At 35.3% G+C, this 21,603-nt stretch overlaps 1 protein-coding gene across 1 annotated transcript in view; it reads left to right on the top strand.

Moving 5' to 3' along the window:
* The window catches only part of PIGK (phosphatidylinositol glycan anchor biosynthesis class K), a 134,819-nt gene that overhangs the window by 57,536 nt on the left and 55,680 nt on the right, over nt 1-21,603 (top strand). Inside the window, exon 9 of the mRNA XM_067726610.1 lies at nt 2,869-3,041. Within this exon, the coding sequence (XP_067582711.1) occupies nt 2,869-3,041 (173 nt within the window). The remainder of the gene's footprint in view (nt 1-2,868; nt 3,042-21,603) is intronic.

Raw genomic sequence — 21,603 nt, 5'->3', positions numbered from 1 at the left:
CTGCCTGATTCATGAATTGGCCTGTTAAAGCCAATTAGATTTTCAAATTAAAAAAATAATAATCATATGGTACTGTACAAAAACAGACACAAAGAACAATGGAACAGAATAGATAGCCTGGAAATAAAGGCATGCTTGCTTATATGGTCAGTTAATATACAACAAAGGAGGTAAGAATATAAAATAGGGGAAAACGCTCTCATGCACCCCAGTGTTCATAGCAACATTATTAACAATAGCCAAGATAGGGAAGCAACCATATGTCTCCATCAATAGATGAGTGTGTAAAGTTGTGCTAGATATACAATGGAATATTACTCAGCCTTAGAAAAGAATGAAATTCTGCCATTTGCAGCAACATGGATGGACCTAGAGGGTATTATGCTCAGTGAAATAAGTCAGAGAAAGACAAATACTGTATGCTATCAACTATATGTGGAATATAAAGAAAAAACACAGAAGTAGACATACAGAGAACAAACAGATGGTTGTCAGAGGGGTGGGTGAGTGGGGACACGGGTGAAATAGATAAAGAGGATTAAAAAGTACAAACTTCCAGTTAAAAGTAAATAAGTCATGGCAAAGTAATGTACAGCATAGGGAATATAGCCAATAATATTGTAATAACTTTGTATGGTGACAGATTGTAAGTAGACTTGTCATGGTGATCATTTTGTGATGTATAAAAATATCAAATCATGGGCTTCCCTGGTGGCGCAGTGGTTGAGACTCTGCTTGCCGATGCAGGGGACACGGGTTCGTGCCCCGGTCCGGGAAGATCCCACATGCCGCGGAGCGGCTAGGCCCGTGAGCCTTGGCCGCTGAGCCTGTGCGTCCGGAGCCTGTGCTCTGCAACGGGAGAGGCCACAACAGTGAGAGGCCCGCGTACCGCAAAAAAAAAAAAAAAAAATCAAATCACTATATGGTATGCCTGAAACTAATATAATTGTTTCAATTATAATTCAATTTTTTTAAAGTGGAAGTTTTTTGTTTTTGTTTTTAGCAGCAAAGAATATAATACTTATTTAGTGTTTGCCAAGCTCATTCAACTACTTTTATTTTCCTGCTTGCTTCTGCTAGTACCTAATAAAACCGACCAAGTTACTCATACAGGAATACCTTTGATATACCTCGAACTTTAATTTTATCTTGTTTATTTTATCTTTTATTTTGTTTATTCAGCCTTCTGTCTGTTTTGTCCTTGTTTGACATTTAACTTTCTTGATCTTCCCCCACCCTTTTTTCCTTCTTTGCTTCTTAATTTATATCCTGAACTCTTCTTTGTATTTCCTATTATTGCTTTCCTGAACCTGGAAGGCAGTATGATGTTAGACCAATTAATCTCTTTGAGCCTTAGTTTGAAGGAGAGATAATAATTTTTGTATACCTCAAAGTTATTGGTAAGCTTAAATGAGAATATCTGCAAACTGCTTAACACAGTGCTTGGAACACTGTTTCATAAATTATAGTTGCTGTGCCCTTCCCCATCCCTCTACTGTCGTATTGGTGATTATACCTACGTAGATAGTCTTGTCCCTACAAGCGGGCAAGTGCTGTGGGCTCTGGGTCCTTACTAGTGGGCCTGTAATGGTTTCCTTCATATATGCTGGGCTTCTGCCAAATTGAATTCTTTGCCTTAACATGTCTCTGCAGCTGCTCCTTTATTAGGAATGTTATTTCCAATCTAATCTTCCTTTTCCTTCAGAAAATAGCTAAAACCCCACTCCTTTTTTCTTATCCTCAAGCACTGAGAAGTTTATCTTTTTCTGAATTAGAGCCTGTCCCTTTTTTTTCTGCCTTGTTATGTTTATTCAACTCTGACTAGACTTAAAGCCTTGAGGAGAGGACCCAAGTCTCATCAATTTTTGTATCCCCTATGGAAGGTAACTGTATGAAGTGTGTATAATAGACACTTTTTATGCTTTGCTGAGTGAATGAACATGTGTCTGGGGTCAGCAGACACTTGGTCCTGTCCAAAACGTCCGTGCGACATTTGGCCCATGCCAAAAGGTCCTTGAAATTTGGTCTTGTCCAAATGTTCATGAGCATATTTGGTTCATGCCAAATGGTTTTGGACAGGACCAAATATCAAGGACCTTTTGGCATGGACCAAATGTCCTGCAAAGGTCCTTGGTAATGCACTGATGTGGAATATCAGGAATAAGATTAACATAAAAAATATTGCGAGATCTGTGTAGTGGTGAAGTTGTAGTTTTCAGACTATTCTCTGGAGCACTATAGTGTATGAGGTGCTTTGGGTTTGTAATTTTTATCATGGATAAGCTAAGAAAGTTACTTGATTTATAGAATGGTTTTTGTAGATTCACAGCAGGAGGATGAAGGGGATAGCTAGTGAGCAGGTACACTTAACTTCCTGCAATCCAGAGCAGCTCTGGTTTCATCTTTTTTACATATTGAGCTACTACGTAATATTTTATTTGAATTTAAAGTTTGAATGAAGGGTCATGATTACAAAATGTTTAAAAAATGCTCTGGTAGAGCATTCCACTGAGATGGATGTAGTTACAGAAAAAAAGCAATTCTCTTGTCATAGTGTTGCCTATGAGTTCTCATAAATAAGTGTTCAAAATAAACTTTGTAGCATACGATTTAAAAAAGTGAATGTTTTTTCGTTCCCTTGCCAGCTTCCTGTTTTATTGATAACCTATTCTAATGTCTGTAAAGCTTCTTAAGGTGTCAAGCATTACGATAGCAATGAAACTTTAATCTTTAGAACCAGTAGTTTCTTCAGGTTGGGAGAGCTTTGAAAATATATTACAGTCTACTATATTGTATTAATGGATTTAATAAAAGTTGTATGAATATGTAAGCATGTGTATTTATTATTATTGTACATATTTTTTTCAGTTTCAGGTATGCCCCAAAAGTCTATGTGTGTCTACTCCTGGACATCGCACTGATCTTTTTCAGAGGGATCCTAAAAATGTCCTGATAACTGATTTCTTTGGAAGTGTACGGAAAGTGGAAATTACAACAGAGACTATTAGTTTGCAGCCAGATTCAGGAATCATGGAAAGCAGGTATTCATCTTAAATTATTATTTGAATAGAGTATTCTAGTCTCATGATTTGTAAACTTTTATGTAACATTATATTAAGAGATGAAAATTAGTATTTTTAAAGAAAATCACACATTTCTACCCATTCTTTATGTAGCCCCTATGCTTTTCAGATTAATGGGCAGAAACTCTAAATATCAGTGGGAAGCTAAGATCTTGATTAGGATTATGTTGTAGCTCCAAAATATGTTTGTAGAAGTATGAATTCAGGCTTGGTTTAAAAAGGACTAAAACTGGGACTTCCCTGGTGGCACAGTGGTTGAGAGTCCGCCTGCTGATGCAGGGGACACGGGTTCGTGCCCCGGTCTGGGAAGATCCCACATGCCACGAAGTGGCTGGGCCTGTGAGCCATGGCCGCTGGGCCTGCATGTCCGGAGCCTGTGCTTCGCAACGGGAGAGTCCACAACAGTGAGAGCCCGTGGACCGCAAAAAAAAAAAAAAGGACTAAAACTTACACAACAATTGACTGTCTCAGGGCCATACTTTTCTGTCAGTAGAGGTATATATGATGGTTCAGAAGACCTTCATGATGGGGCAGGTATGTGAATGTTTCAAACATTATTAATACTCTCTAACAATGTGTAGATTGTCACCTATTGCAGTAGAAGGTGTTAAATGACGTGACACTGAATAGGGAAGTTGGCAGCTGGGCATTTAGAGTATAATAGGGCCCTAGGAATCTGGTAGATGCAAGGCAGATAAACATATAAAGGGGAAGTGAGTGTCAAAAGAATATAGGTGCCAAATGTATACTTCAAACTATAACACAATGCTTGCATTTTCAGAATTTCTCTGGGCTCCAGCAATCTGACTAGTTCTCTGCCATGTGTTTTGGTTCATAGAGTCTGGGTGGTTTGTGAACCTGGTTCAGTCCTATCTCTGGCTTTTGCCTAGTGTTGTATTCTATTAATCTTCAAAAGTTTGTCTTTAGGATTTCTTTGGGGGCTCTTAGTTATTGATTAGGGAAGAGAATGAGAGAGAGAGGTATAAGCAAGTACTCCCCTCTTGGGGAATGGACTGTGTGTGTGTGAGTAGTGAGTGCGTGCGCGCACGCGTGTGTGTGTGTGTGTGTGTGAGAGAGAGAGAGAGAGAGAGAGAGATTGCGAGAGACTGGTTGATTTGGGGTGTGTGAATTTAGAAGTATTTATAATGTTCTGCTTGTTTTCTTTTCTGTAAACATTTTTAAAGGTACAATACTTTGTTGGGATTAAATAATGTCTCAGTTAATAGCCACTTTCTTGAACTATATAAACGTATATTTTCCTAGCCATTAAACTCTGTTATTTGGGATTGTTTAATGCTGTCTATTGGAAACTCATACTCCAGGGAACTTTTCTGGATTGTCAAATGGCGGCATATAAATTACTTTTAATTTTGAAAATTTAAAAGATTTATGATTGAGCTTGTGAATGTTTTAGAAATAAATTTAAAAACTGGCAATAAATTATTCCTTATGAAGATTTGAAATTGATATTATTATTAATTATTTCCTATTATTCATATTCAAAGTGTTGGATTCTTTCTTTTTCAATTTCCTGTATCTGTTGGCTTAAAAAATATTTTCTTGAGACAGCAGGTGATACTCTCAACAATATCACTTTTATTTATTATTTAAAATTTCAAATTACTTTTGTAAAATAGCTAAACTATACCTTAATACTTAGCAACTGAAATTAAGCTACTATATGTTTTTTACCAAATTCATTTTGTAATTTCCCTTGAACTTAAGCCTGTAATATACAAGATATACCTTCTCTTAATCATCTGAATATTGCATTAATTTCCTTTAGAGATAAGGACTATCTCTAGTCAGCAGAGATAGAGATATACTTCTGTGTTATTTTCTATTCTCTCCACTAACACAATATTAAATATATAATAATTGTACAATAAAAGTGATTTCAGTGGAATTCTACTGAGTTTTATGTTCTGGAAAGATGAAATTTTTGTCTCATAAAGTATCTCCATGTATTAGTTCGAAAGCAAAAATTGTTTGTGCTGATAATTATCTTCATTTACCTATAATCAAGGAGAAAATTATATTAAACATCAAAGCCAGATACCAGGCACTGTGTTTTGTTTTTGTTTTTTAAGTTATTTTATATTGGAGTATAGTTGATTAACAATGTTGTGTTAGTTTCAGGTGTACAGCAATGAGCAGACACTGTTGAATTAGAGCACCCTCTAGTGTTTATAAATAAATTTTATTTAGAACGTTGCTTACAGACGGTTTCATAATTACTAATATTTGTTATCCAGTTAATTTAGGAGGATTAAGTTCCAAACATGTTCCAGGAATGGATGATAGAAATATTATCTCATTATATATAGGTGCTATTTATGTGCAAATATGAATGGCAATTGGATGTTTGTTTAGAGAAAAGTATTATATATTCTTGAGAGATCAGCTATCACAAAAAACTATTTTATTAAGGAAATTATGGGCTTGAATGTATATATATTTTTTGAAATCTTAGGTTAAAAACATCAATACAGTTAATGTTATTAAAATTGGCAGTTAAACTTTTAAGAATACTGCTTTCTACATATATTAAGAAAATAACAACTCATTTGTCCAGATTGTCCATATTTCATATTTTGTGTATTAAACTAAAGTCAGATATGATGGAGAACATTAGTACATAAAATTGACTGAAGTAGCTGTATGACATAATTGGTGTTTTGTATGTCTTCTGACATATACATATTATATGAGTAAGGTACAGTCATATAAATACTTATATTGAGTAAGGTCATATCCTTACAGTCATATCCTTAGTAACAACAGTTGTTTCAGCGTATGTTTTACTTATTGTGTTTTTAATTTATTTACAAGAACAAATGAGGTAAAATAAGGACTGATTGCAATAAGCTTGGCTTATATAACTTAATTCTAAACTGCTTTATCTGAGTGTATATAGGTTGACTTTTGATAAATATGCAAACAGCCTGCCCTCAAAGAGTTGGACTTTCTGGAATATAGTAATAAGTCCATGTCAGCGTTACTCAAAGTACGATAGATATATAGGGAAAATAGCCTTTAGCTTGAGAATGTAAAAATACAGGCACCAAAATGTAGAAGTGTAAATTCTGTAGGCATTACCTAAGAAAAAAATGGAATCTGGGACAATATGAACTGTAAATGCTCAACATTTATCTTGGTTGTTAGATGACATCTTACCTAGTCTGACTTTTGCTTTAGGCTCTAAACTGAGGCGCTTGATTCTATCTATTTTTTTGTTGTAATTTTATTCTGTTATACTAGAATTTCTTTCTCTCTTTAGGCAGTCTTTAGCAACTGAAAATTTTGAATCTAGCAGGAAATTTGAGGATGGACTCTTTTCTTACAGATTTCTTATAGATAGAGGGGTGAAAATGGGCTAACAAGGTCAGTCTGTATTTTGAACACCACAGTAGGACTCTTTCAAGAGCTCGATAAGGAAGTCCCCACCTTATATAGGAGGTCAAAGATCAGACAGTTGTTGTCACATAGATTTTGAGCCTTTTCCATGTGCTTCATGCTTTATATAACATATTATCTAGGACGGTTGGATTGTAAATAGTAGACTCCAACATAAGCTAGCATTATTTCCTTAAAGATATTTATATATAGGTATTCTGTGTTTTATGGAACCCAAGGGCAGGCCTCAGTAAGGGCCTGGAATCAGGAACCAGAAATCAGTCAGAAATGTGGGCAGTACTCCCTCTGTCTCCCTGTTCTAGTCTTTTCTTTCTCTGCTGCTCTGAATGTAGGGGATAGAATGTGTACACACTACTCTTCTGGAAATTTATATCTGTTCTGTTCATGATAAAGCCCAGATACAGAATTAACTTGCTCATTCTCCATTTTAAGCTCCCCAGAGGGCTTCTTGATTAGCCCAGCTTGAGTACTGACCCAGCTGGGCAGTAGTGGGGTCATTTAACACAAAGTCATAGCTACTGGGGGGCCCATCCCATGTGGATAAGAGGAACCCTCCAAAAGGAAATTGGGAGCTATGCAGATACCCTCAAGGAAAAATTACATTAATCCCATTTAATTCACATAATTGCTTTATGAGGCAGGTGTAATTTTCCCATTAAATAGATGAGTAAAGTGAGGCTGAGAAAGGTTTAAGAAACCTGCCTAAAGTCCACATCTAACAAATGGTGAAATCAAGATATGAATCCAGGAATGCTTCCTACCTCTAAAAAATATATATATTATTTTATTGTTTTATAATTTACGCTGAGTTGCTTTCTTTTAAAAGTATATAAAATATACATGATAGCACAATGAATTATCAGAAAGCAACTACTCAAGTAACCACCAGAGAAAGAATTAGAACAATGTTGGTACCCTGGAAGGTTCCCCAACCCTTACACCCCTTCTCAATCTCTACCCTCTCACTCCCCCTCAAAGTTAACAGTGATCCTGTCTCTTATGGAGTTTACTTTCTTGCTCTTCATCTTAGTTACATCACCTAAACGTGTATCCCTAAACGTTATGTTTTGTTGTTCTTGCTAGTACTATGTGTTTGGAATTCATTTACGTAGTTGTATGCAGCTGTGGTTCTTTTTTTTTTTTTTTTGAGTTTAGTAAAATTTTTAGTATATGGTTCTGAGTTTTGACAAATGCATACACTTGGATCATCACCATTGCTAATCCATCACTACAGAAATTTTCCTTATGCTCCCTTTTCTCCAATCTCTCCCTCATATCCCACTGATCTGTTTTCTGTTGCCACAATTTTGCATTTTCCAGAATGTCATATAGATAGAATCGTATATTCTGTACTCTTTTGAGTCTGGCTTCTTTTACTGCCATAATGCATGTCAGATTCATATCTGTTGTCACATGTATCAGTAGTTGGTTCTCTTTTATTGCTGTATTGGAGGACATTTGTTTTTGCCCCCTAGTTTTTGACAATTAAATGAAGCCACTATAAATGCATACAAATATAAGTTTTCATTTCACCTGAGTAAATATAGCTAAGAGTAGGTTTGCTGGGTCACATGCAAGTGCATGTTTAACTTTATAAGAAACTTCCAAACTATTTGCCATAGTCACTGTACCATTTACATTTCCACAAATAATTGTTCCACATCCTTAATTACACTTGGTATTGTCTTTTTAATTTTAACTATTCTAATAGGCATGTAGTAATATCTCATTATGATTTTAATTTGCATACACCTGATTGCTAAGGACATTGAACATCACTTCATGTACTTTTTGGTCATTCATACATGTTTCATGACGTGCCTATTCAAGTGTTTTGCTCATTTTTTAAAAATTGGGTTGTTTTCTTACTGAATTGTAAGATTTCTTTATATATTCTGGGTATAAGTCCTTTGTCAGATATCTGTAATGCAAATATTTTTTCTTAGTCTTTGGCTTGCCTATCATTTTTTTTTTTTTTTTTTACTATGTCATAATATTGACCTTCAGTCCAGTAATCCTCCACTGTAACAGCTCCTTTACGTTGCAGTGAAAAATGATTTGTATATTTTTTGCCTCTGAGTCCTTGTGGGATTTTTTTTTTATTCAAACAGAAAGTCACGAAAATTATAATATCCTCATCAGTTCACTCAGTCCTATGTAATTAATTTTTTTTTCATCTTGATCTTTTGTTAGCACTTTTATGAATTCATCACTTTTCCATTAGAGTTCTGAAAATGCTTATTCATTCAGTTCAGCAGTATAGTCAGTTACCAGAAACCTGTACTTGTCAGTCTTTTCCATGAATTCCTTGAAGATGAAACCCTTTTATAGGAACATTTTTGCGAAAGCATTAGAGTACACCAAGAACTGTTTGTAAATGATAAAACACTTAAAAATGACCACGGTTAAAGATTTGATGAAAGTTCATAATAATGCAATTGACAAGTAAATTTAGTTATTTCTGAGATATACATTTTAAAGTAATAACTAGAATTATGACTTATAACATTACACCGGAAAATATAACATTTTTAGAAATTTCAAGTAATGTCTGAAACATTTATATTAACATATTTCCATACAAAAACCCAAAGAAAGTTTAGTATTAGTCGTTTTTTTTGTTTGTTTTTTGTTCTTTTATACTGCAGGTTCTTATTAGTCATCAGTTTTATACACATCAGTGTATACATGTCAATCCCAATTGCCCAATTCAGCACACCACCATCCCCACCCCACGACGGTTTTCCCCCCTTGGTGTCCATATGTTTGTTCTCTACATCTGTGTCTCAACTTCTGCCCTGCAAACCGGTTCATCTGTACCATTTTTCTAGGTTCCACATACATATGTTAATATACAATATTTGTTTTTCTCTTTCTGACTTACTTCACTCTGTATGACAGTCTCTAGATCCATCCACATCTCAACAAATGACTCAATTTCGTTCCCTTTTATGGCTGAGTAATATTCCATTGTATATATGTACCACAACTTCTTTATCCATTCGTCTGTCGATGGGCATTTAGGTTTTTTCCATGACCTGACTATTGTAAATAGTGCTGCAATGACATTGGGGTGCATGTGTCTTTTTGAATTATGGTTTTCTCTGGGTATATGCCCAGTAGTGGGATTGCTGGATCATATGGTAATTCTATTTTTAGTTTTTTAAGGAACCTCCATACTGTTCTCCATAGTGGCTGTATCAGTTTACATTCCCACCAGCAGTGCAAGAGGCTTCCCTTTTCTCCACACCCTCTCCAGCATTTGTTGTTTGTAGATTTTCTGATGATGCCCATTCTGACTGGTGTGAGGTGATACCTTATTGTAGTTTTGATTTACATTTCTCTAATAATTAGTGATGTTGAGCAGCTTTTCATATGCTTCTTGGCCATCTGTATGTCTTCTTTGGAGAAATGTCTATCTAGGTCTTATGCCCATTTTTGGATTGGGTTGTTTGTTTCTTTAATATTGAGCTGCATGAGCTGTTTATATATTTTGGAGATTAATCCTTTGTCCATTGATTCATTTGTGAATATTTTCTCCCATTCTGAGGGTTGTCTTTTCGTCTTCTTTATGGTTTCTTTTGCTGTGAAAAAGCTTTGAAGTTTTGTTAGGTCCCATTTGTTTATTTTTGTTTTTATTTCCATTACTCTAGGAAGTGGATCAAAAAAGATCTTGCTGTGATTTATGTCAAACAGTGTTCTTCCTGTGTTTTCCTCTAAGAGTTTAATAGTGTCTGGTCTTACATTTAGGTCTCGAATCCATTTTGAGTTTATTTTTGTTTATGGTGTTAGGGAGTGTTCTATCTTCATTCTTTTACATGTAGCTGTCCAGTTTTCCCAGCACCACTTATTGAAGAGACTGTCTTTTCTCCATTTATATCTTTGCCTCCTTTGTCATAGATTAGTTGACCATAGGCGCATGGGTTTATCTCTGGGCTTTCTATCTTGTTCCATTGATATATGTTTCTGTTTTTGTGCCAGTGCCATATTGTCTTGATTACTGTGGCTTTGTAGTATAGTCTGAAATCAGGGAGTCTGATTCCTCCAGCTCTGTTTTTTTCCCTCAGTACTGCTTTGGCTATTCAGGGTCTTTTGTGTCTCCATACAAATTTTGAGATGATTTGTTCTAGTTCTGTAAAAAATGCCATTGGTAATTTGATAGGGATTGCTTTGAATCTGTAGATTGCTTTAGGTAGTATAGTCATTTTCACAATATTGATTCTTCCAATCCAAGAACATGGTATATCTCTCCATCTGTTGGTATCATCTTTAATTTCTTTCATCAGTGTCTTATAGTTTTCTTCATACAGGTCTTTTGCTTCCCTAGGTAGGTTTATTCCTAGGTATTTTATCCTTTTTGTTGCAATGGTAAAATGGGAGTGTTTCCATAATTTCTCTTTCAGATTTTTCATCATTAGTGTATAGGAATGCAAGAGATTTCTGTGCATTAATTTTATATCCTGCAACTTTACCAACTTCATTGATTAGCTCTAGTAATTTTCTGGTGGCATCTTTAGGATTCTCTATGTATAGTATCATGTCATCTGCAAACAGTGACAGTTTTACTTGTTCTTTTCCAATTTGTATTCCTTTTATTTCTTTTTCTTCTCTGATTGCCATGGCTAGGACTTCCAAAACTACATTGAATAATAGTGGTGAGAGTGGACATCCTTGTCTCATTCCTGATCTTAGAGGAAATGCTTTCAGTTTTTCACCATTGAGATGACGTTTGCTGTGGGTTTGTCATATATGGCCTTTATTATGTTGAAGTAGTTTCCCTCTGTGCCCACTTTCTGGAGAGTTTTTATCATAAATGGGTGTTGAATTTTGTCAAAAGTTTTTTCTGTATCTATTGAGATGATCATACGGTTTTTATTCTTTAATTTGTTAATATGGTGTGTCACATTGATTGACTTGCAGATATTGAAGAATCCCTGCATCCCTGGCATAAATCCCTCTTGATCACGGTATATGATCCTTTTAATGTGTTGTTGGATTCTGTTTGCTAGTATTTTGTTGAGGACTTTTGCATCTATATTCATCAGTGATATTGGTCGGTAATTTTCTTTTTTTTTTAGTATCTTTGTCTGGTTTTGGTATCAGGGTGATGTTGGCCTCATAGAATGAGTTTGGGGGTGTTCCTTCCTCCGCAATTTTTGGAAGAGTTTGAGAAGGATGGGTGTTAGCTCTTCTCTAAATATTTGATAGAATTCACCTGTGAGCCATCTGGTCCTGGACTTCTGTTTGTTGGAAGATTTTTAATTACATTTTCAATTTCATTACTTGTGATTGGTCTGTTCATATTTTCTGTTTCTTCCTGGTTTAGTCTTGGAAGGTTATACCTTTCTAAGAATTTGTCCATTTCTTCCAGGTTGTCCATTTTATTGGCATACAGTTGCTTGTAGTAGTCTCTTAGCATGCTTTGTATTTCTGCGGTGTCTGTAGTACCTTCTCCTTTTTCATTTCTAATTTTATTGATTTGAGTCCTCTCCCTCTTTTTCTTGATGAGTCTGGCTAATGGTTTATCAATTTTGTTTATCTTCTCAAAGAACCAGCTTTTAGTTTTATTCTTTGCTATTGTTTTCTTTATTTCTATTTCATTTATTTCTGCTCCGATCTTTATGATTTCTTTCCTTCTTCTGCTAACTTTGGGTTTTGTTTGTTCTTCTTTCTCTAGTTCCTTTAGGTGTAAGGTTAGATTGTTTACTTGGAATTTTTCTTGTTTCTTGAGGTAGTTTTGTATACCTATAAACTTCCCTCTTAGAACTGCTTTTGCTGCATACCATAGGTTTTGGATCGTCATGTTTTCATTGTCATTTGTCTCTAGGTATTTTTTTAATTTCCTCTTTGATTTCTTCAGTGATCTCTTGGTTATTTAGTAATGTATTGTTTAGCCTCCATGTGTTTGTGTTTTTTACGTTTTTTTCCCTGTAATTCATTTCTAATCTCAGCGTTGTGGTCAGAAAAGATGCTTGATATGATTTCAATTTTCTTAAATTTACTGAAGCTTGATTTGTGACCCAAGATGTGATCTATCCTGGAGAACGTTCCGTGAGTACTTGAGAAGAAACTGTAATCTGCTGTTTTTGGATGGAATGTCCTATAAATATCAATTAAATCTACATGGTCTGTTGTGTCATTTAAAGCTTCTGTTTCCTTATTTATTTACATTTTAGATGATCTGTCCATTGTTGTAAGTGAGGTGTTAAAGTCCCCCACTATTATTGTGTTACTGTTGATTTTCTCTTTTATAGCTGTTAGCAGTTGCCTTATGTATTGAGGTGCTTCTATGTTAGGTGAATGTATATTTATAATTGTTATATCTTCTTCTTGGATTGATCCCTTGATCATTATGTAGTGTCCCTCTTTGTCTCTTGTAACATTCTTTATTTTAAAGTCTATTTTGTCTGATATGAGTATAGCTTCTCCAGCTTTCTTTTGACTTCCCTTTGCATGGAATATCTTTTTCCATTCCCCCACTTTCAGTCTGTATGTGTCCCTAGGTCTGAAGTGGGTCTCTTATAGACAGCATATATATGGGTCTTGTTTTTGTATCCATTCAGCAAGCCTGTGTCTTTTGGTTGGAGCATTTAATCCATTCACATTTAAGGTAATTTTTGATATGTATTTTCCTATGACCATTTTCTTAATTGTTTTGGTTTGTTTTTGTAGCTTATTTTCTTCTCTTGTGTTTCCCACTTAGAGAAGTTCCTTTAGCATTTGTTGTAGAGCTGGTTTGGTAGTGCTGAATTCTCTTAGCCTTTGCTTGTCTGTAAAGCTTTTGATTTCTCCATCAAATCTAAATGAGATCCTTGCCGGGTAGAGTAATCTTGGTTGTAGTTTCTTCCCTTTCCTCTCTTTAAGTATATCATGCCACTCCCTTCTGGCTTGTAGAGTTTCTGCTGAGAAATCAGCTGTTAACATTATGGGAGTTCGCTTGTATGTTATTTTTCATTTTTCCCTTGCTGCTTTCAATAATTTTTCTTTGTCTTTAATTTTTGCCAATTTGATTACTATGTGTCTTGACGTGTTTCTCCTTGGGTTTATCGTGTATGGGACTCGCTGCGCTTCCTGGACTTGGGTGGCTATTTCCTTTCCCATGTTAGGGAAGTTTTCGACTATAATCTCTTCAAATATTTTCTCGGGTCCTTTCTGTCTCTCTTCTTCTTCTGGGACTCCTATAATGCGAATGTTGTTGCATTTAATGTTGTCCCAGAGGTCTCTTAGACTGTTTTCATTTCTTTTCATTCTTTTTTCTTTATTCTGTTCCGTAGCAGTGAATTCCACCATTCTGTCTTCCAGATCACTTATCCGTTCTTCTGCCTCATTTATTCTGCTATTGATTCTTCTAGTGTAGTTTTCATTTCAGTTATTGCATTGTTCATCTCTGTTTGTTTGTTCTTTAATTCTTCTAGGTCTTTGTTAAACATTTCTTGCATCTTCTTGATCTTTGCCTCCATTATTTTTCTGAGGTCCTGGATCATCTTCAGTATCATTATTCTGAATTCTTTTTCTGGAAGGTTGCCTATCTCCACTTCATTTAGTTGTTTTTCTGAGGTTTTGTCTTGTTCCTTCATCTGGTACATAGCCCTCTGCCTTTTCATCTTGTCTCTCTTTCTGTGAATGTGGATTTTGTTCCACAGGCTGCAGGGTTGTAGTTCTTCTTGCTTCTGCTCTCTGCCCTCTGGTGGATGAGGCTATCTAAGAGGCTTGATGGGAGGGACTGGTGGTGGGTAGAGCTGACTGTTTCTCTGGTGGGCAGAGCTCAGTAAAACTTTAATCCACTTGACTTTTGATGGGTGGGGCTGCGTTCCCTTCCTGTTGCTTGTTTGGCCTGAGGCAACCCAACACTGGAGACTACCTGGGCTTCTTGGTGGGGCTAATGACAGACTCTGGGAGGGCTCACACCAAGGAGCACCTCCCAGAACTTCTGCTGCCAGAGTCCCCATCCCCAGGGTGACCCACAGCCACCACCACCCCCCGCCTCTGCAGGTTACCCTCCAACACCAGCAGGTAGGTCTGGTGGGGTCACTGCTCCTTCCCCTGGGTCCCGATGCACACACTACCTTGTGTGTTCCCTCCAAGAGTGGAGTCTCTGTTTCCCCCAGTCCTGTCGAAGTCCTGCAATCAATTCCCACTAGGCTTCAAAATCTGATTCTCTAGGAATTCCTCCTCCCGTTGCTGGACCCCAGGTTGGGAAGCCTGACGTGGGGCTCAGAACTTTCACTCCAGTGGGTGGACTTCTGTGGTATAAGTGTTCTCCAGTCTGTGAGTCACCCACCCAGCAGTTATGGGATTTGATTTTACTGTGATTGTGCCCCTCCTACCATCTCATTGTGGCTTCTCCTTTGTCTTTGGATGTGGGGTATCTTCTTTGGTGAGCTCCAGTGTCTTCCCGTCGATGATTGTCCAGCAGCTAGTTGTGATTCTGGTGCTCTCGCAAGAGGGAGTGAGAGTACATCCTTCTACTCTGCCATCTTGGTTCCTCTCCCTTGCCTGTCGTATTCTTAATGTCTTTTTTTGACGAGTAGGAGATTTAATATTGATAAAGTTCATTTATCACTTTTTCTTTATGCTTAATGCCCTTTGTACAGGATTTTTAAGCTAAATCAAGGTCATAAAGACTTTCCTTTATTTTCTTCTAGAAGTTTTATACTTTTGCCTTTTAAATTTAGGCCTATGATTTATTTTGAATTAATTTTTGAGTATAGTGTTAGGTAGGGGTTGAGGTTCATTTTTTTCCATATGGATATCTAGTTATTGCAGCACCATATATTGAAAAGATTGAATTTCTTATTGCATTATGTTGGTGCCTTTGTCAAAAATCACATGACCATGTATATATGTGTGGGTCTGTTTCTGGATTGTACTCTGTTGCATTGAACTGTGTCTCGTTTATACCAGTATTGCACTGTCTTGATTATTTTAGAATTATAATAAGTCTTGAAATAAGATTGTATAAGTCCTACAAATCAATTTTTCTTTTTTAAAGGTTCTTTTGACTATTCTAGATCCTTTGTTTCCATATAAATTTTAGAATCAGCCTATTTCTAAAAAAAAAAAAAACCTACTGGAATTTTGATTGGAATTGGATTGACTCCATGTATTAATTTGTATAGACAAATTGTTAAGGAGTATAGACACCTTAACAAAATTGAGTCCTCTATCCATGAACGTATCTCTACATTTATCTAGATCTCCTATAATTTCTCTCTGCATTGTTTTATAGTTTTCAGTGTAGAGGTCTTCCACACTTTTCATTAAATTTATTCCTAAGTATTTTTGTTTTTCATGCTATTTTTAAGTGATATTTAAAAAAATTTAAAGTATTTTTTTAAAGTATTTTTAAGTGATATTTTAAAAATTTATTTTCCATTTGTTGCTCAAATATAGAAGTACAATTAATTTTTATATTGACTGTATTCTGGGATTTTTATTGATTCTGGTATTGATCAACTCAATCACAATCAAAATTCCAGCAGGCTTTTTTCTGTAGAGATTGACAGACTGATTCAAAAATTTATATGGAAATGTAAAAGACCTACTATAGTATTTATCATTTATCATTGAACATGTGAATTCTAGTCTCTATTTATAATGTTTACTAAGAAATTAAATCGAATTTAAATGTACAAGTCGAAACATGTGTTTTGAAATTGGCCAAAATAGATTGTGAGGAATGTGAAACTTTGTGATCAAACAATTTGCTGAAAATTGTTCATAGTAAGTTGATATGATTATGAAACTTTATGAACCAAAGATTTGTCAAAATGGCTCAAACAGTAGTTGATAGGATTTCTCCCCTACTATTCCACATATTTTTCAAAGTGATTAATTTACTCATTGGCATAATTCTATATTACCTTAGACATGTTATTTGGCCTTTTTTTTTTTTTTTTTTTTTTTGCGGTACGGAGGCCTCTCACTATTGTGGCTTCTCCCATTGTGGAGCACAGGCTCCGGACACGCAGGCTCAGCGGCCATGGCTCACGGTCCCAGCCGCTCCACAGCATGTGGGATCTTCCTGGACCGGGGCATGAACCCGTGTCCCCTGCATCGGCAGGCGGACTCTCAACCACTGCGCCACCATGGAAGCCCCTGTGACTCTTTTAATCTCCTCACTAATTGTAATATTGTTGCCTTGTCCCACTAAATTAAGGTTTAATGTCCTAAATGAGTTAAATTAACTTAATGCCTATTATCTGATGTTATGGAGGGTAATACAGAATAATAATCAAAGTCAGGGTCATTGGAATCAGTCTGCTTCTGAATTCAGAGCCTCTGCCATTTACTAGCTGTGTGCCTCAGGCAAACCACTTGATTTCTTTGATTCTCAGTTTCTTCATCTGTAAACCTGGAATAATCATTCCACTTTATAAGGTTATTAAGAGAATTAATCTCCATTTTGCTCATAAATCTCTTCTAGAAGTGCTCAAATACAGTAATCAATAAATGTTAACATTATTGAGAGAATATATCACATGTACTGATAAACATTATTGCTAGAATTCTATTTTTAGTGTATTTTTGTAATTTGTAAAAACTATTCTGCTTTTGTTAATCTAGTATTAGAAAGGAGGGATTTCATATCTGGAGGTTTGTCATTTGGAGAAGTGCTGTAAAGAATTGGGAAATTGTGTTTTACCAGAAGGTGGCAGTAGAATTACATATTTGTACATATGGAACTTTTTTTTTTTTTTTAATGCTATAGATTGGGGTAGGTTGTACTTTCAAATAAATCACGGTATTTGTTTCTTTAGACCATTGACAGGAGGAAAAGACTTGATATTGAATTGTCAGTTTAAAAAAGTATGGTAAAAAATTCTCTCTGTATGTAAGTTGCCTTGCTTTAGTAAACCTAGTTATATGGAATTTTGTCTATAAACTAGGTAAATCTACAGGATCTTTCTGAATTGCTACTTTTCTGGCATATTTTTAGGAATTAATTTATATGTTATAAAGTACTTAATAAATTAAAGGGTCAGAAAAAGTCTTAAGATGTTTGTGAAGATTATGATTAATAATAAGGATAAAACAGTTCTTATTTATAATTTATCAGTGGGGAAAAACTGGATTCAGTTTTTTAACAATTGATTTATATACAGCACTTTAGGATTGAAGCTGTTAAGTAAAGCAAGAGGCAGAAGACATTTACATTAATAATATAAATCTGTAATCCCATTTCAAAAATTGCCACTTTTGTTGAAATCACGGTATACCTTGTTACATGGTTTCCAAATATTCTACAGGTGAGGTATTGCCTAATTGTCCCTTCTGGTGCTACATGGAACCTTTAAGGTAGTCTTACATAGGTAGAAAGAGTATGGAGATGAATGGACTTGTATTCAAGTTTTGGTTTGGTTCCTGGCTTTACATCTTAAAGCACATTACTTTATCTGTAGAAGGGTGATCTACCTTCAGAGTTATTTTGAGGATTGGGGATAATGTATATAAAATGAGCATACTTTGTTAATGACTTTTTAAGAGCGTACCATGTAAAACTCATCACAGCCGTACTGATGTCTCTTCTCCAGTGCAAAAGATACAGTGGAAGTGTTGCCATCTTTATTTGATGTACTATAGCTCTGTTTATATAGCTTGATTTGCATTTTTACCTGCCATGCCACATTTTGCCCATATGACAGGAATTATTGTCAGGTTGGCCTTCCTATACTTACTCACGTAGTTGATTTTTTAAAAACTCTATTTTAGACTGTACTGTATGCTTATTTCATTGTGTTTTTATCTTACCAATAATCATAAGTACTAGTTCATTATTGCAGTCTACTAGTCTTTCAGTGTACTTATTCTGATATCATAATATTAGTATATCTGTAGGTTTTATTGTGGGGGAAAAATGAAACTGGTAAGGGACAGAGCCATGAGGTCTTTACTAGCAATATCCTCATGATTGATAGCAATTTTGTGGCACAGCTATTAAGTTTATTAGAGTACTGTGATTTTTCTCAGGGGTATTGGATGATTTGACATTTCATGACAATTTTTTTTTTTTTTTTTGCGGTACGCGGGCCTCACACTGTTGTGGCCTCTCCCGTTGCGGAGCACAGGCTCTGGACGCACAGGCTCAGTGGCCATGGCTCACGGGCCTCGCCGCTCCACGGCATGTGGGATCCTCCCGGACCAGGGCACGAGCCCGTGTCCCCTGCATCGGCAGGTGGACTCTCAACCACTGCGCCACCAGGGAAGCCCTATATATAATTTTTAATATGTTTATTTTGTTATACCAAATATATGTGTATTAAGAGTATGATCTTGAGAGATGGAGTAGGAACATAGTATTTTAGATTTCTATTAGATAATTTAAGGATTGCATGCTTTAGGAAGAGTATTTTGCACTTTTGCTTTAAGGTACTGAGGTAGGTAACAATGAGTTATATGATTAGACATAAATTATCAGTATAGGCAGTCTCTGGCTTGGAGATGTCACCCCAGTTTCTGTTGCTTGCAGTAGGAGTTGTAATTCCTCTAATTGCTTTGCATAAACATGATGTATACATTTAAAATCTTATATTCAACGTTAGGGAAAGCTCTAACTTATGCTTTAAAAAATAACTGATATTCATAATGATTTCTATTTAGTGTGCTAAAACACTGTAATACATATCATCTAAATCAATGAAAATGATTAAAATACATCTTGTATGCTTTTAATGTTAAGGGTAGTTTTTTTTTTCCCTAACTCTTAGAAAATTAGGCACAATATAACCTTGAGTATCCAGAAATTAGGTAACTTCTAACAATAAAGAATACATGAAAGTTGCCAATGAGTTGGCTCTGAATATGAGAAATTCCATTTTTACCTTAGATGTAGAAACACAATCTGATTTCAAAGGCCTTTGGCATTCATAGTTTGAAATTTCATCAGAAGGAAACTTTCTCAATAAAAGAATACCCTATAATATTCAGAAATAGATATAACATTGCATTTTTTCCAGGACAAGAAATTAATATAAATGAGTTAGAGAGGTGGTTTGAAGTTAACAGTAAGGAACAATCATTTGACTTCGCTTTTGGAATTGTTGCTGACTAGATGTTTCTGAAAAACTCCTCTGTTATAAAAAACCTAGAAGCTCTATAAATTACCAAAAAAATCACTTTTAAATACATAACTGAGCTACCAAGAAAGTAGTTGTGTGGAGACAAACACCATTGTTTGTTGAATGGCATTTCTGGCTTTTCCCAGATTGAACTAGAACTGTTGGCACCTCCTTATTAAAGAAAAGGGGCTTACACGTTCAACTTCCCATGTTTTTAGATAGTCACAGCTGGTGTTCCAAACATGCACATTCCCTAAACAGCTGGCAACAAGTTCAGATTCTTTGTCTCCCTTTGCAAGGCCTGCTTAGCCTTACTATAAAAAGAGTATCAGTGGGCTGGGTTGCTTTCCTAGAGCCAATCCATGATGTGTCCAGTGCACCTTAATCCAAACATGCCTTTTCAGAGGACAATGTGCTTTATCCTGCTGCAGGCTTTTTTATCTGTGAGGCAGAAAGTATTTGCAGGAGCCCACTGCTAGACAGCGGCTCTCAGTAGAAAGCTCCACTTTCTTCAATGATAGGGAAATCTCTTGGAGAAAACTTTGGATTTAAGGAGCTAAAATCCAAGTGGTAAGTAAACATAGAAGGCAGGGCTCCCTATAATTACTGCTATAGAAATCTAGAATTCTCAGTTACCATTGTTTTGTGTGAGGGTCAAGACAAAAGGCTGCAGGTCCATTTGTGGATAGGTGGGCTTAAGAAAATAACTGTCAGCTTAAAATTGATTACCCAGCTAAACTATCGTTAAAGAATGAACAAAAATAAGGACATTTTCACATATAAAAAAGCTGAGAGTATTTTGAATCAGTACACACTTACTTAACATCTAAAGGGATCACTTCTTGAAGAAGGCAAAGGAGCCAGAAGAGAGAGGTCTGATTACAAATTAGTGAAAATGTGGGTAAATTTGAGCAAAAACTGAGTATATTTTATAATTATGATAGTAGTGATGATGATAATTATTTGAAGGAGTAAGATAAATCAAAGTACTAATGTTTTTAATAGCAATATTATGTAGAAAGGAGAAGAAGTCATTGGTTTTAAAGAATTCTGAGGTTTTTTTGATGGGGGGAAGAAGAAGAGTAAGTTTTAGTAGCTATGGACAGTAAGGTAAGTATGCATTTTACATTTTAAGAAGGACCACTGAATGACTAGAAACAGAAGAAATAAGATAAAAAAAAACAGTGCAGGAGAAAAAATGGAATTAGAAAACATCAGTGAGGAGGCAGCAAAGGAGTGAAGGTGAAACAGAAAAAACAGGAAGAGTAGAAATTGCAAAGTAAGAAGACAAATAATTATGTTGCTTACAACAGAAAATTTAAGTGAATTAATCTTAGTTTAAAACAGAGATCATCAAATTAGGATAAAAAGAAATCTAACTACAGACAGAAAACCTAATGACATTGCATACTGAAAATCAAAAGATTACCAGATAACTGCTAACAAAAAGAAAGCTTGTATAGTTATATTAATATTAGATAAAATAGACTTCAGGAAAGGGTATTACTAAGCATAATGAGGGCAAATAATGGTCAAAGGTTTAACTCATCAGGAAGATAAAAGCATGTTAAGCTTTTAATTACCTAATAACATAGCCACAATATATATTTTTTAAATTTATATACTTAAAAAAGAGTTTGATAAATTCACAATTGTAGTAGAAGATTTCAGTGTCACATCAGAAATTGCTAAAAGATTCCCCCAGATGTTTTGAAATTGAAGATATGAGCAACACGATTCAGTGATGGATTCCACAGTTAGAGAATAAACATTCTTCTCAAGCCCAAACATAATGATTTAAAAAAATTGACTCATAGTTGGCCAAAAAGCACATCTTAATAACTGTGAAGTGTTTGTAATCTTATGGAGCATTTTTTTCTGATCATAATATAATTGTTAAAATCAATAACAAAAAAAGTTTATTTTACGTATTTTATTGTTTAAAATATATATGTGTGGAAAGTTAAAAACACACTTTGAGTTATTCTTGGAATAAATAAAAATAACAATGGAAATTTTAAAAATACTTAGAATTGAGTGATAAT

Source organism: Pseudorca crassidens, chromosome 2 (genome assembly GCF_039906515.1).
Source record: "Pseudorca crassidens isolate mPseCra1 chromosome 2, mPseCra1.hap1, whole genome shotgun sequence".
Taxonomy (NCBI): domain Eukaryota; kingdom Metazoa; phylum Chordata; class Mammalia; order Artiodactyla; family Delphinidae; genus Pseudorca; species Pseudorca crassidens.
The sequence above is the reverse complement of the archived record's forward strand: the minus strand, read 5'-3'. Positions and strand labels throughout refer to the sequence as shown.